Genomic DNA, 16,212 nt, shown 5'->3' with positions numbered 1-16,212 from the left:
CAATTCAGAAGTGTCACTATTTTTTTTTAATTTTGGTTTTTGCCGACTCTAGAATTCTAGGTCTGAAATCTTATTTTTTGTCTATGGTCGTATGGGTTGGCAGAAAGTTAGTAAAAAAATATTACTCTAACCTATACACACACATTTTAGATTTCTAGAGAAATTTTAATTTTAAACCTCTGCAAAACATGAAAATATGTTTACCTCTAAAATTCTGAAAAAACCTAACCTTACCTTATTTAAAATATACACGTCCCGTCATTTGTTTGATTACATTTCTCCCGTGGATAGATTGGCCGCACTTTAGACTAGCCAGAGAGACCGGCAGTCTTAACAAATGATAGATTTTTTTGAAGCGTTATTTGTCATATTACATAGTGTCCTAGGAACTAACACTATATTGTTTCAAATCCATGAAATTGGTTTTTAAGCGATGCAAATTTTTGTTTCTTGGAATATCTTATTCATTATTTTTAGATTACAGCGCCTCCCTTCCAGTGCCAATATAACAGTTGAAAACAAACAAAAAGTGATAGCAGCTTTTCCAATTGGAATAATAGAAGTCAGAGCGGATCTCTCACTTCGTTTCTCATTCTATCCTTCAGGGAAACATCTAACATAACCTTATCCATAGCACGTTTTGTGACTTTAAATTTCTGGATCGGTCTATTTGTAAGCGTATACGTTTCAGTGCCTGATTGAAAACTTTGGTTTTCAGGTATTGGGGCATTGACGATTAGAAGACTGGACCTAGTTTTCCTAATGCTGCCCAACCGTATGCTCGTGGATTCTTTGGCAAAATTGTTTCTTCCAAGTTAGATAATCTGGCCAAGGTGTATTTGGAACCAATTTCTATGTCAACATTTTCAACTATTGGATTGTTCTACAGGCTACACGTCTCGCTTAGGCTATTCAGCGTCTCCTCGAGATCTTGAGGAGTTTCTGCCAAGACAACCACGTCGTCAGCAAACCACAAGTGTGTCCTCGTTTTTCCCAATCCAACGTTTTAAACTGGTTTTCAAAGAAAAAAGAATCGTTAGTTTATTAGTTGCGCAGAGGACCTTATTCTACCTTCAAGAGTCAACACCGACTCGCGTTATTCTCAGTGCGCTCGAATGTCAAAACCATGGATGTGAAACTTATATCCTCATTGGCCGTAAACTTTTTTGTAATAGTTATTACTTTTTCTTTGGTCGGCGCGGCAGCGCTATCATAGATTATAGAGTAGACCGCGCACGGACAACGTGAACATTGAAAAATTGCCATTCGCCATTTTGTTATCTACTTTTTAGTTTTGGTTTTGGGTTGTTGATTAAGTACTGGAATATGTCTTATGTGCTTATTGTTTTTTGTGATTAAACTGTGCAGAAACATGCTATATTATTTGTAGGAAGTGTTTTATTTAAATTGTAGGATATTCGTAGGTGAGTTTCTGATAAGTATTTTTTGTTTTATAGCCACGTAAGTCTATTCGAAATAATTTGTCTCAAAAGCTGGCCTGGCACTGTAAGTTAGAAGTTATGTTATAGTACATCATTATCTCTATACGATCTCTCATATAATAAAGTTACTGATTAAATATGCATATAGTGCGTCGCTGAGATTTGTACATGTTATGAATTCTGTACCTACAATTGTAGAAACCAAAAGACTCGAATTAACTAATACTGATACATTTCCTTACATTATACTTGACACAGGAACAAGTGGAATTTTGTCACTGCCTAACTTGGTGTCAATAATTCTGTTTTGCTTACTTAAATCTCTACAGTCCATTTACTATAACTTGTCCCTTATATATTAAGCTGACGGCTAATCTGTGTGTGTAAAGCCAGAAGGAAAAAAAAGTCACATGTATGGGGCATGTTACAGTGTTACTGTAAACAATATGCTTGTCAATAGGAAGGAAAGAAGTTCCATTTCAAAGTAAAACTGTGGGAAAAGGTCAGCACTACTTTTAAACCAATCAATTTAGTTCAGAGATTTAAATTTGATTTTGGCAAAATGACTATCTAGTACGGAAGCTTAGGGTGGAAATAATATGTGCTTTGAAGAGAAATCAATTTCCCATTTCCTCCATTGCCATGTTTTGGTAAGTGGACCAAAAAATTTTGTCCCTTGCTAGTGGATAACTGGACATAACATTTTTGCTTCCTCCCTATGCTAGCCAGGCTGGTGCTGTAGAAACCATTGAACAACTACACTCAGTTGGAAATAAAAGTTCTCAAATATTTTATGTTTTAATCCTATAATAATATGTATAACTACCACCCTTACACTTATAGTCTTTGTATGCAGAGACTAATATGACATATGTTCACATTCTTTGTACGTAATCAGTGTGATAAAAATCCAACTGCATCATTTTTCTTAATTAACTGCAGTATTATTTTTGTTGTATACAATTCAAAAAGCTTTAGATTTAATAAGGAGTTCAAAATTAAATATATGCTAGTTTGCTCTCATATAAAAGACTAGAATGTTTGTTTGAGTACACAAAAATGGACCTGCATTTCCCTCTATTTTCTAGGAACTTGGTGCAAACATGAGTGTCATCATAAGACTTCAGAACCTCCCTTGGTCTGCTAATGCTCTTGACATTAGGAATTTCTTTCGAGGCCTCTCTATTCCTGAGGGTGGTGTCCACATCGTAGGAGGCGAGCTTGGAGATGCGTTCATTGCGTTCAGGTAGCTATACTACAAATAAACTACAAAATATAAAATATACAAAAACAATATCTGAGCTGGAAGGAAATTTGAAGAGTTACTTAACAAAAGCTGAAAGTTTGTAATACAGTAAGTATCTCTAATTAGTGAATAGCTAAACCTCTAATCAGTCTATTTGTATATTGGTAGGTGGACAATAAAATTACATATGAAATATTGTACAATTTCAAAGTAAATCATTCCTTAAACTGTGTAAACTGCCCACTGTTCAGGTTGACGGCCAGAATTTGCAATGTTTGCAAAGCATTCTAGCTGATAAACATAAGCTATTTACTATATTACAAATCTTCAACTTCTATCAAAGTACCTCATCAAACTTGTCACAGTGAATTCAGCTGCTACACCCCTGTATTATATACCTTTAGGTTGGTTGTAATTATGTTGTACACAAAACATAAACTCAATGACAACACTAGAAGTAGACACTGCTTGTACGTTTAAGATTTGAGTTTGTGTTGTCAAATTAGTGTGTATGACAGTGCAATCTTCGCAAATATTGTTATGGGCTCAAATTACTATATAGTGGTGCTAATATGATTGTATACACATTACACATTCTTAATTTAATTGATATATCTGCCAAATATAATTAATAATATTAAGAAATAAGACTAGACAATTATGATACAGCCAAATTAGTACCAAAATCAATTCAAATCAAGGTGGGATCATAACATTAAATGCATCAAAGTTTTATAATATGGGGTTTCTAAGAACACTTTTCATATGCAATATTACAATACAAGGATCTCAATAGCTTTAGAAGAGTAGATTTATTTTCTTTCAAATAAAAGAAATGTGAATTAAGTTGTCTTCATACCTACACAACAAACATTTTAAAATGCCAATTGGTATCTAAGTTATAGGCATATTTTATTTACTCAATACACTATTAATCTAAAATAATATTAAGTTGCTACTTATTCCCCTTAGTTATATGAATATTGAAAAATTACTGAATGGATTGGAACTACATTCAAAATGTGAGTAAGAATAAAACTCATAATTATTTTGAGTACATAATGTACTTTTTTTAGATATGTAAATCAGTTTCAGATATGGTAAGATAGAAAAATCAGATTAGCATGTATAAACTATAGGCAGATAGGGAGTAATTGGCATCCTATTAAATTGACTTTGGGTCACCTATAACATGTGATGAGAGATTGACTTGCTATCAGCATTTCGAAGGTACCTAGAGACTCCACACTGTTTTGTTGTGGCTTGTGTCTATTACAATGTTGATTCTGATCATTGAAATAGATTGAAGTGTATAAACAATTATTATATTATTTCTAATGTTAATTGAAACCCATGTTGGACTGACAGTAAGGTGTAGAGTAAATTTGACAGAACTGGATGAAACATCAGTGTTTCTTTAAATAAAGCATGACCGTGGTGCTAATTATAATGACGACTTTTTGTAATTTTGCTAAAACTGTGTTTAAGACTTATGCTGCATCTGCAAAATGTCAGAAAATTTGTTTTAGCTAAATAAAAAATGTCCCCTTTTTCATCAACTTAAAACTTAAAGATGTGTTTAACCACCCACATTTGGGTTTCCTTTTTATGAACAACTTAAAAATAAAAAAGCTACATTTATTTATTTTTTTAGATCATAGTTAAGATATTATTATTTTCTATTTCTAATCAACAACAAACACTTTACACATTTATTTCTAAACTGCTACCTTTGCGTTTTCCAGTCTTCTGTATGGTAAAAGATTGGTTTTTAACCTTAAGCTGAACTGATAAGTGCTTCATATAAACAACTATTACTGAGATTAAGTCATGCTGCTTAAATTTTCATAGAAAATGTGGGACAACATGATAATCAGTTACATATTATTAAGACCATCTTGAATATAACTGGACATCCATATATTGCTGCTGAGAGGCTATTTTTACCTGACTATTTTATGAGTATGTATAATAGGCTGGAGGTGCAAGGTCAAGGAGGGTGCGGAAAAAGTTCAGCGCAGATCAGATGAGCGGCCCGTCGGTCGTAGATTTAGTATTAAGGCTTACACGGTTCAAATTAAACACTCGATAGATCGATGGGGATGTGACAGAAATGGACAGGTACATTCAAAGCCGACCCTGTTGGTCTATTGATCCTTAAGTCAACTACGAGTAAATGTGCTTTTGGAGAAACTTGTGAAAAATATTTATCATGTTAGAAACATGCATAATATTCTTTAAAAGAACTCTCTGAGGTTCCCTTTATGAATTAATCTTTTTGGATCTGGTTGAGTCTTGGAAACAAATTTTAAGCTCTTACAGGCTTTTTAAGACTTGACATTTCTTATTATATCATAAATAGTTGTGTACAGTCCGAATCTAAATATTATTTCTAGTATTGAACTCACTGAGGTCCCCTTTATGAATTAATCTTTAAGGATCTGGTTGAGTCTTGGAAACAACTTTTAAGCTCTTACAGGCTTTTGTAGACTAGACATTTCTTTTAATATCATAAATAAGTTGTGTACAGTCCGATTCTAAATATTATTTCTAGTATTTATTTAATTAGCAATTTTTATTTATGTCACTCTGCTTTCGCCAAACTTTGCAACAACATAATTTTTATAAATCCAATATGGATGACTCCCACAGAATTATTTTTTTTTGCACCCATATTATGTTGGTTTCAACACCATGGAGAATTCAACATATTTATATATATTCGCCTAGGCTTTTCTCGAATCCCTTTTTTCTTATGGGATAATTATTTTAGTTTTTAAAGCAATTTAGTCAAGCAATGTTAATTTTTTTCTGATGCTGCAAATAATTCATTTTAGATTAGGATGCATTCTTCTGTGGCATTGATAAAGATCAAAAGCCCTACTCATATTGGAATTTCGAAATTCCATTTTATTAGACAATTAAGAATGGAAATTATTTTGCTTTCACAACCTTACAAATACTCTTTCCCTTAAATACTTCAGGATTAATCGAATTATAATTAGTATTTCACATAATTAGCAAAAATGGATTTTGGCTCGAATATTTGGCTGTTAATATTATCCGTCGTCTCAGCCCCTTAATGTCTGCTGGGCACAAACCTCTCATAGGAAAAAAGGAAATAAGTAAAATGTCCAACCACTCTGCTCCAATGCAGGTTGTGATAACGGGGACCGATGGCCTAACGTGCGCTCCGAGGCACGGGGATGGAAACCAACAATATCCTAACTAAGGCAATTATTGGCCTGACGGGATTCGAACCTAGGACCTCGTGATTCTCATTTGAATATTGCTAAATATGAATATGGAACTATCGCTCGTCAAACTATCGAGTATTGACCTCAAAATATATTTAGAATGTCGTAACTACTATCAATGGTCTGTAAATACTATTGGGTTTGCCTTAACAACCGACAGTCTACCAATGTGCCTATTGCGACAACTAAAGTAGAATGAATAGAATAGAACATATTAAACACTACACCGAGGATGTAAGTTTTTATATTTGAGCATGTGTGTCACACAACGATAGTGTTGATTTCGTCCACGTCCGCTTTTTTTTTGTCCAAATGAAACCTATCAGAGCTTTTTGAAAATTATGCCAAGGATATGAAATATACAGGGTTAAATAAAATATACCAGAAAGCTCTCGGCCTGTAGTTGTTTACATTAAAACTAACAACTTTTGGTCTACGACTCTTTTTTAACTCTGTAGTTTGCGATATATTTAATATTTTACTCTGCTCGTTATTACTCTGTAATCGAACGGCCACTGACCCCCGACGTTGTCGAATCACATGACGTTTTTGGGTACTCAGTGTGTTTCACTTTACAGAAATAACATGACTTAGTTTTTTTTGTATGCAATATACATTAATAGTTTTAATGATAGAAACGACAAGGCTGAGAGCTTTCTGGTATTTTTTTATTAAATCCCCAAAAATGATGAATGTCATTAGGTGTTAACCCGGATGCTGTGTATCGTCTAGCCGATGTAACTAGTAGTTAGCCATCGGGAAATCCCCTGCATTCCGGCCGAGTTATCGACCAATCGAAGTGCGCCCTAAATAGCAGAACAGTAAGGTTGACTATTAACTTAGAAAATTGCCGTATGTGTTATTATTAGAACATCACATTGCAACTAAAGGAGAAAATATCCACTGGCCGTACCGCAAACGCTCCGCTATGATTCCCGTAAAAACTGAGGGATAAAATTATAAACAAACACAAAAATCACTTCATCGACTACTTATAAGTACTCACCGGGCAACGCCGGATTTCCGTTATTCAGAGGAGACATTTGAAAGGTTCTGTGAGGTGATGTGTGACAAAACGGTGCATAATTGTCCCTACGTTATGCCTCGTTTATAAATAAGGCGGACCGGGTACAGTGTGTTGCCAGTGATGACTTATGGCTTCGAAACTATGGACCTCATAATAAGGCTTTTGGGTCACTCAGCTGGCAACGGAGATAGTAACGCTCGTAAGTAACGTGACTAAATCTGAAATGAGAACATCCGTAGACTAACTACACTTACCGACATAGCTAAAAGAGATGCGAAGGTAACATGGCAATTTTCGAACACGCCGATGGACGTTTGGATTCTTTAGTGGCGTGGTGGACAGTGTTTGTAGCCCTAATATTTTTTTTTTTTTTAAATAAATAAATATACTACGACAAATACACACATCGCCATCTAGCCCCAAAGTAAGCGTAGCTTGTGTTATGGGTACTATGATGACTGATGAAGATTTTTATGAATAATTACTTATAATATACAGATAATTGGACAGACATCAACCGAGTTGCTAGACAATATGTTGCAAAGGACTGCGGAGGAAGTTCCTACATAAGACCTATGTGCAGCATCGGATGTTTATCCTTTAAAATTGTAATTATGATAGACTACTCTCAGAGTTTTGCAAACAGTAACATGGAAGCGGAATTTTTACTTAAACAACATGTAAATGAAAACCGAATTAGTACTTTATAGGCTATATAGCAGGCATCGCATATAACAGGTACTAAGCTCTGGTCGGTCTTTTAACTTCAATAGGGTTTATTAATTATGTTTTAAATTAGTTTGAATGGAAAAATAAATATATGCTTCTTTCGATTTAATATTTTTACAGATTGATTTCTTATGAAATATACTTATGCACCCTTCAATAGTATTTCATGATTCGGTTACACGTTGTACAAGATTTACATAAAAATTAAATTAAATAATTTCATTTCTTTCTTTCTTACTTAGATATCCACTACCTGTAAGTTACTTTTAAATACTGGATAGAAAAGCTTCATCAAGCTTCGTAAGACTTTTATCCACTGACGGGCAAAGGAAGTTGTCTATTTTGTGTCCTTGTCTATTAGTTTTACGATTGTAATATTATATTTTAAGGCCTTACCTTCTCGCTGTCCTGTAACTATTAACTCTCGTTTTATTACTGACCTCTTTTATTAACACACTAAACTGAGACTGGGTGTTCCTGTACAAGTTCAGCCTAAACAGTGTCCCCATTTCCAGCGCCACCATCGATGGTGTCTGGAAGTAATAATATACATAGTTTTAAGTAATTTAAATTTTAGCTCCTTAGACACTACTATTACAGCTTCACATGTAGAGCACAAAAATGGCGTTAATCAATTCGATGCTAAAACCAAATGATAGAAGTCCAACTGTTGTTACCACTTGACTAGCTGACCCTATAAGATGACAAGTCAAATTTTGTACCCATTTGAAGCTCCTCATGTGACATACAAGTGTCTCTGGAACTGACACTACTATTACACCTTCACATTTAGAGCACCAAAATGGCGTCAATCATTTGGAAGCTAAAACCAAGTGATAGAAGTCAAACTATTGCTACCACTTGACTAGCTGAGTCTATAAGATGACAAGTAAAATTTTATACACATTTGAAACCCTCGTGTAACATACAAGTGTCTCTAGAACTAACAATCTAGACATTAGTATTACAGCGAAACACAGCGCCAAAATTGCGTCTATCAATTTCAGGCAAAAACCAAGTGACAACTGACAGCAGCCCAGTGATCTCTGTTGTGACTGCTTTAATATTGTATTTGTTTTCATTTGAAGCAACACATTTGACAGACGAGTTTCTTTAAAACTAATAACGAAGTGGGTGTAGTGATTCTTATTTTAGTTCCGTAGAAACTCGTATTAGTAAGATTTTAGGTCAGATCGTCAAATTTGTAATAGAGCCAAAATTGTAATTTTTTTCTGTCGATATCAATCTGATTTTTCGGGAGGGAGGTTTCGTCTGTCTGATTTCTGAGAGATTATCAGAGAGTAGCAGCTGCCCTCTCCTGCCCACTCCCTGAGTACGCCCATGGAAGTCAGTGAGTTTTACGTGTTTACTCAACAGTCCTGTTGGTAAGTATTCTCCATAAGTTTCTCCACCGTACTTCGAAGAACACGATAATAAGCGGCCATTTTGTTTTAGAATCATTAAGGTTACATTTTCGGTAACGTATATTTTACCGGTTAGTAAGAAAAACCTTTTCTAATTTGATTTCGCTCAATTATCAGATATGTCGTATATCTCCTTTTATTAAGGTTCACAAATGTCGTTCGTATACCTTTTTTTAATCGCGACTTAAACTGAATCTAAATTAGGTTAATTGACCGTTATGAAATTATTTAGTGTCCTAAAAAATTAAAAACAACATATTAAAGATATCATATCTGTTAACTCATATTTACTGGCAAAATCAACCATTTCCGAGCCACGATTGGAGCGGCTGAGTGAGTCTAATGGCCTTCACACACTATTTTGTTTTTTTCCTCATTTGGTCTATTAACATTTCGTCGAATTACTGTTTTCTTTGGGATGTTGAGTTTCCTTTAACAGTGTATCAACGAAATCGCAATTTGTTTCAAGCAATTTAAATTGCATTAAAAAAAACGCATAAGGCTTGATGGCGCTCTTTTGATGCCATACAAATTGTAGTTTACAATTTGTAAATTGTAGTTTACAATTTGTATGGCATCAAAAGAGCGCCATCTAGTTACAATACTGGAAAAAAGTATTGTCCCTATATGGCGCTCGAATAAACATACGTAGGTAGAAAATTTCACCCTGTTCATATTAGAAATTTAAATAATTGTGTAAACAAAAATAGAAGTTTGTAAAAAACACAATAAAATAATTATAACTTTGCGTCGCAATTTTTTTATAGGTGTAGTTATATTGATATTATTTTTGAATCTTATGTGACAAATGTAATTTTACAATTACAAATAATTTCGTTTTGTTTACACAATAGGGTCTTACTTTGTTTACAGTTAGTACAACATGGATAATGGGCCTTAATTATTCTATAGCTCACCCGCCAAACACAGCACACAGCGTTACTTCCTATCTTATATATATACGCTTTGGATGCGTAATGTCCTACACATTAAATAGGATCGTGATGGGCGGTGGCGTGCACTTCATACATGCACAAAAGCACTGCCTACCTTACTACCTTAAACTTAAATATAACTTGTATGCTTTGCGTGAGGTTTTGGATGATCGCTTTTTCAATTCCATATGAATAAGTTAACGTAGATAGATAACACGAGGCATCCTGAAAAAAATCCTATGACACCGATGTTAATGGATAGCCATGGATCGAGACAGGAAAGAAAGACTGGTGTCTTTGCTCAACAGTCAGGCAAAAAAGTAATAGTAGTTTATTGGGAATAAATATCTATATCTATCTACTCTTAAACCTGCATATATTCAGGTAGTAAAAATCATGGACGGTTTTTCTTCCCCGGATGAAAAAAGATCTAGAATGTAAGCTCGATGCAAAAAACTGCCAATACCTATTGGTTATTAGACTGAAGCCGAGCATAGGTAAAAAAACTATCCCCACTCCCACTGGATGTAGTGGGAATGTTTCCCATGTGCTTCGGGAACAAAAAGTATCCTGTCCTGTGCCTATTTTCTAGATGCGATCCATATATATAATTGCCATATTTCATCCAATATTGGTGTGGGGTAAGGCAACAAACAAACTGATACACTTCCACACATAATTATATGTGCCGAGTGGTGACGGCGGATCAGAATACAGTTGTCACCACCCCTCTTCTAACTGAATAAGGAAGAAAAGCGGAGAACCAACCAACTTCTGCGATCACCAATCCGTCTGCCCATCATGGTGACTATGGGCAAATCCTCCGATTGGGAGAAGCCTTTGTCCAGCTGCCAGCAGTGGACTGTTCTAGACTATCAATTGATTGATTATTTTATCACAGTATTATTGTAATAAAATAATTTCATAATGTACGTACGTAAATATTATATCTTAACTAAAGAACTAATTCTGATAGGGTGTGTATTACAAATTGCAATGTAGGCCAATTGTTTTTTTTTCTTGTATTAGGACACTAATAGGAAATATATTTAGTAAAACCTAAGGTTCACGGCGCAATTGCATTGGAGAAGTCGTGCTTATAACATAGGGCCGCAGCGACGAAATTGTAGGTACACCTCTACAATGCAATGATGCTGTGTGACTGGCTCTGATCAGGTGCGCGAGCTTATCAAATCTTACAAGGTCTGCAAGAACTTGGTAAGGCAGCTTGGGTTATTTAACTGAGCATTAAGAGTGAACGGTGCGTTCGCATTGGACCCATCACCCAATTTTGGAAAGTTGGAAGTTTGCCTTTCGGTGTCGATTTTTTCCAAAGGAAATATGTAGGTAATGTTTATTCGTTCTAAGATTATGCTTGATGTCATCTTAGAACGATAATTTATACAACAAAAAATAATTATAGTCGTTCAGCATTGTAAAGCCGCCTGCATCAACATAGTCATCTTCACTTTGGCTCTACCTTTGAGTAAATTAACATAACGTTAATTCACTCCATCGTGTGGATATTTCAGAACTGCTGACCAACGTTGGCACCAACTATGGTGCTAGGTTGTGGAGCCGGGGTAAGTCATATTTCGTTAGATGAGGGAGAAGAAATATATAATGTAGAGAGAAGGAGCAAGAGCTACATGAGTAAAGATATATATTAGGTGGCAAGTTTGTAAGAGTTCATCTATTAAGTTTCTTCTATCAAGTAGATCCTGCAAGCGAACTTTTTTTTTATTACTTTTAAAATGGTATCTTCTATTTAATTATTTTGTATGATATAAGAAGGAGTTAGTTGCCTCCTAATTGTTTATAGTTTTTTGTTTTTCGATATCATTTTTCTGTCAGTAACAGGGTTGAATTTGTTTTTCTTTTCTACTGTTGATAATCTTTTCAGTGTTTTAACCGACGATTTCATCACGACCACGTATAATTCATCAACAGCTGAACTAGAAGGATTATTTGATATTTACAGTGTTATTTTTGCGTTCCTATGTGCTTTTATTTTGAATAATATTATTCTTTAAATTCGATCACTACATCGAAAAGCTCGAGATTTACCATTTTTTAAATTCTAGGCATAATTACGATAAATATTACTTGTTAAGAGAGTTCTTATATAACAAAACATAATTTAGGTAGGTACTAATGTATTATGTGCTTTTAGTAAACTATTGATAATATATAAAAAATATTTACTACACAACTTAAGTACTCATTGTTACCTACAAAAAAGTCCGCAAGGGAATAAATATATCGGCCTATAATAGTTAAGTCGCAATAGCAGCTTTTGTTAGACCGCCGGTACAAACAAAAGTGCTTAACATTAAACGAAACATTTTTAGAGATATATTTAATTGAAAAGTTACCATTAAGATAAAAACTACACCCGTTTTTTTTTACAAGAATCTACAACTTTAATTGAACTGCAGCTGGCCACTATTTGCGTTTTTCGTCTAGACATACCGAATGCATCTTCGTCATTCGTAGAAGTTTAAAGATTTTTATATTGTCTCATAAAAAGGTATTAACCGGCTTGCGTTTATTTTCGAGTGTTGAAACCCGTGTGATGTACGTTGAAGTATAAAATAAACAAACCTGTACCTCTTCACACAGCCATAATATAAGTGAAGGACGTCGTCCTGCGAACAAACATTTTTCAATAATTAGACCAACAAATAAATCAGCGCCATCTCTTAGTATTCTGATGAACTAGGATGGGGTGGGGACTGGGAACGGGACACCAGGCTCGGACCATAAAAAAATAGGTCTATTATCACAGTTATTGTCACAAAGTTTAGGTTGTATGAAAATATCTACGGTCCTATATTTGGACAACTTTTAAGTTGTAATCTGTCTGTCAAGTCGGCATTATTAGTGCACGAGCACGCGTTTATTTGTGCTGAAACATTTAAAGATTCACGCTTTTAATAAGTTTTATGTTTACACCTGATTTATAATTTACCTTTATTTATTTTATTTATACACTTTATTTGTACACCACAAATAGTAAAAAAGAACAATGGACACAACAAAAATAAACTTAAAAAGTAGGATACAAAGGGCGGCCTTATCGCTTAGTAGCGCTTTGATTTTTATCTGAGGTTACAATTTTTCCTGTATTAAAAACCCCTTAGGTTGCAATCTGATACTAAATGGTAGGCAAAATGGATGCAGCTGGATATATAAATTATCTTTTTAAATAAAAATAGGTCAGCAATTGGTATTGAAAGCTAAACTTAAACTAGTCTCAAACCAATTGGGACAGTTTCACTTGAAAATCTCGTCAAATTAAATAGTTTCGATGTTCACGTCTACTGTATTTATTTATTAGTTTGATACGAATAGATTGTAGAAACACCACCATCCAGCCATTGGGTTTTTTAAAATACAATTCCAAAAATTCGACTTACCAGTGGTTGACCAATTTTGGTTGTTGTGTTCAGTGGTGATTATGTGATCTAAACTAGAGAATAGGCAATGGCAGCCATACTGCTTATAGCACTCCAAAAACGAGCCGTATTAAAACGCAATTGTAGGCTATATTCTTTGTCTCTTTGTAGTGACAGCTTGATTGGTTGATTTCTCATAGTTGCCACGAAATATAGCCAATAATAAACGAAATACACAGCGACGGGAATTCTTAATATTTACACTTTATGCTGCAGGTAGTCAACAACCGATACCTGGTCAACTACTCAACCACCCTACGCTAGCAAAACCTGCTAAAGTTTCTACTCCAAAACTTCGTGAAGTATTTCCGTCGGCCTTCTCATATATCACACAAGGAATACAATAACATTTCTTTGTGGTTATCTTATAATATAAAAACAACTTGCAAAATATAACAAACATCTTTTTTCTAACAATCGATGAGATCGTAGAAGAATTTCAATCAATATTAGCGCATCATCTTATGTATCAAGCTATTAATCATGCAAATTCAAATTTCGTCATTGTGAACTTTATTTGGAATTCATACTGTGGACGAAAAACCATGATATTATGTACAGCTAAATTTCGCAAGCAATATTTTTATTATATTATATACTTACAGCAAGCAATATTTTTATTTTGGCTACTTGCTGAAATGCTTTTACGGACGCATAGATCGTGTAGTCTGCAAAGCTAAGAGCTTTTTGCGTTGGAAACTCGAGACGATTCATCTGGAAGTATGGTCCGAGTTCTTAAAGATTTTTCCAGACTGGGCAATTTTCGTATGAAAGAAAGGTAAAGGTTCGATTAGTCTTAAATAAAAAAATAAAAATCGTACAGGACGTTGTCAGAGAGCACGCCACCGAAGCAGCTGTAAAGTTAGGCAAGGATTCAGCTACGAGGATTAACTTGAATCAAATTCACTCTTAAACTACGGACTTCTCCCGTACCACAGACACATGAATACTTAGGATGCTGCATTTAAAAAAAAAAAAAATGTTTAAAAACTAATATATCAACAAAAAAAAAAGGTTCAATACTATCTGCAGTGAGGTACAAACTTAACTTCAGGACATCAGAAATAAGACACTAATTAACTAACACACGCTTGTATAATATCTTTGATTACGAGCCTTACACCGATGTAATAAGGTCCACGTTACGAGCAAGTGTGATGAAAAGATATTTATCTAATATCACATATTATTGATTGGAAATTAGGGATGTATTACAAAGTAGTATTTCTCTGATTGCGGTTGTCCCTAAGGTGACCTTCGAAGCCCGCCTGTGGTTCGTACTGGAACTCCTACAAAACAAGAGCACTGTATACAGAGTTTGGGCTCGTTTTTATAGTCGCTATGAAATCCTACAGAGTATCCCTTATTTTTAAATTAAAGATGGCTGCCGAGTAATATGGACATATGGGATATGGGTGTCATTTTCAAGGTTAACGAGGTGTCTAAATCTAAAATAGTTAGATAGTTATAGTTAGTTAGCCCGCTGCCATCTTAGAATGCATCATAACTTTCTACCAGGTGAAATTGCAGCCAAGGGCTAACTTGAAGTGGAATAAAAGAAATGGAATATAGCCCGTTGACAGACGAACGGACAGACAACAGAGTCCCGTTGGCATCATTTGGATAAGGACGTAATAAGTAGTAAACGATTAAATATTTCCTGCGTCCAAAGCCGTGGGTTCGATTCCCACAACTGGAAAAAATGTTTGTGTAGTAAACATGAATGTTTTTCATTGTCTGAGTGTTTATTTGTATATTGTTAGTATTTATGTGTATTATATTCATCAGCTATCTTAGTACCTATAACACAAGCTACGCTTACTTTGGGGCTAGATGGCGATGTGTGTATTGTAGTAGTAGGTATATTTATTATTTATTTGATTTAACTTTTTAATCGTTAACCTGTATATATAGTATACCTGTTTGCCAACAATGACTCCTGGACCGCATTGTAACACTAAGAAAAGAGTCCAAACTCGACATACCTAGGCTCCGCTCCTATAGGTGTTCCAGTACCTTCGAACCTTCGAAAAATACTTACCTTCAGGTCACTACACCAGGTTTGATGGTATTACATTCGAACCTGGGGTACCATTCTGTATATAGATATTAGCGGTTCTTCGCAAATTCCTTCGCATACAACTTCTGTGATGGTAATTTTTTTCATACATTCTGTAATTTCTTATTCTACACAATAAACATTGACTCACCGCGTCACATCGCCCGGCCACTTCGTTTACTCCGTTCTTATGAACGGAGTGAACCAACTGGCATAGATGACAGAATTAGTTGAAAGGACAGAGATTTGCATAGGCTACTTTTGGTCCTGGAAAACATCGATTCCCAAGGGTAGTTTATAGGAACATTCGTATTTTTACACCAAATATCGACCTTCCCTCACGTCCGAATTAAGCGACCAAACTATTTTTCACCGCGGTTAATACCGTGCTGTGCAGCTAGTGTACCTATAAATTAAAATTAAAATGTTATTTCTTAATATAATCAATCAGGCCAATATGATAAAACAAACAGTTAACAGTTGAGCGTCTGAAATTATATTTTTGGGTTTGTGACCCATTGAAAGACTTTGCGACTGTAACTGCCTCATTTAGTAATAAGCGAGTTCGACTACAGATCATGAGTTCCGGGGACCGATTCCGGGAGGTTTGGCCCCACTAATGATATTCTAAGCGT

The 16,212-nt window shown here is 34.8% G+C and overlaps 1 protein-coding gene across 1 annotated transcript in view; it reads left to right on the top strand.

The window, feature by feature from the left end:
* The first annotated feature begins 1,238 nt into the window (after positions 1 to 1,238).
* The window catches only part of LOC120627794, a 28,875-nt gene continuing 13,901 nt past the window's right edge, over positions 1,239 to 16,212 (top strand). Inside the window, exons 1-2 of the mRNA XM_039895824.1 lie at positions 1,239 to 1,424; positions 2,531 to 2,688. Coding sequence (XP_039751758.1) covers positions 2,546 to 2,688 — 143 coding nt within the window. The 5' untranslated portion in view covers positions 1,239 to 1,424; positions 2,531 to 2,545. The remainder of the gene's footprint in view (positions 1,425 to 2,530; positions 2,689 to 16,212) is intronic.

This window comes from Pararge aegeria, chromosome 12 (genome assembly GCF_905163445.1).
Source record: "Pararge aegeria chromosome 12, ilParAegt1.1, whole genome shotgun sequence".
In the NCBI taxonomy this organism is placed as follows: Eukaryota; Metazoa; Arthropoda; class Insecta; order Lepidoptera; family Nymphalidae; genus Pararge; species Pararge aegeria.
Note: the sequence above shows the minus strand (reverse complement) of the source record. Positions and strands in the feature narration are given on the sequence as shown.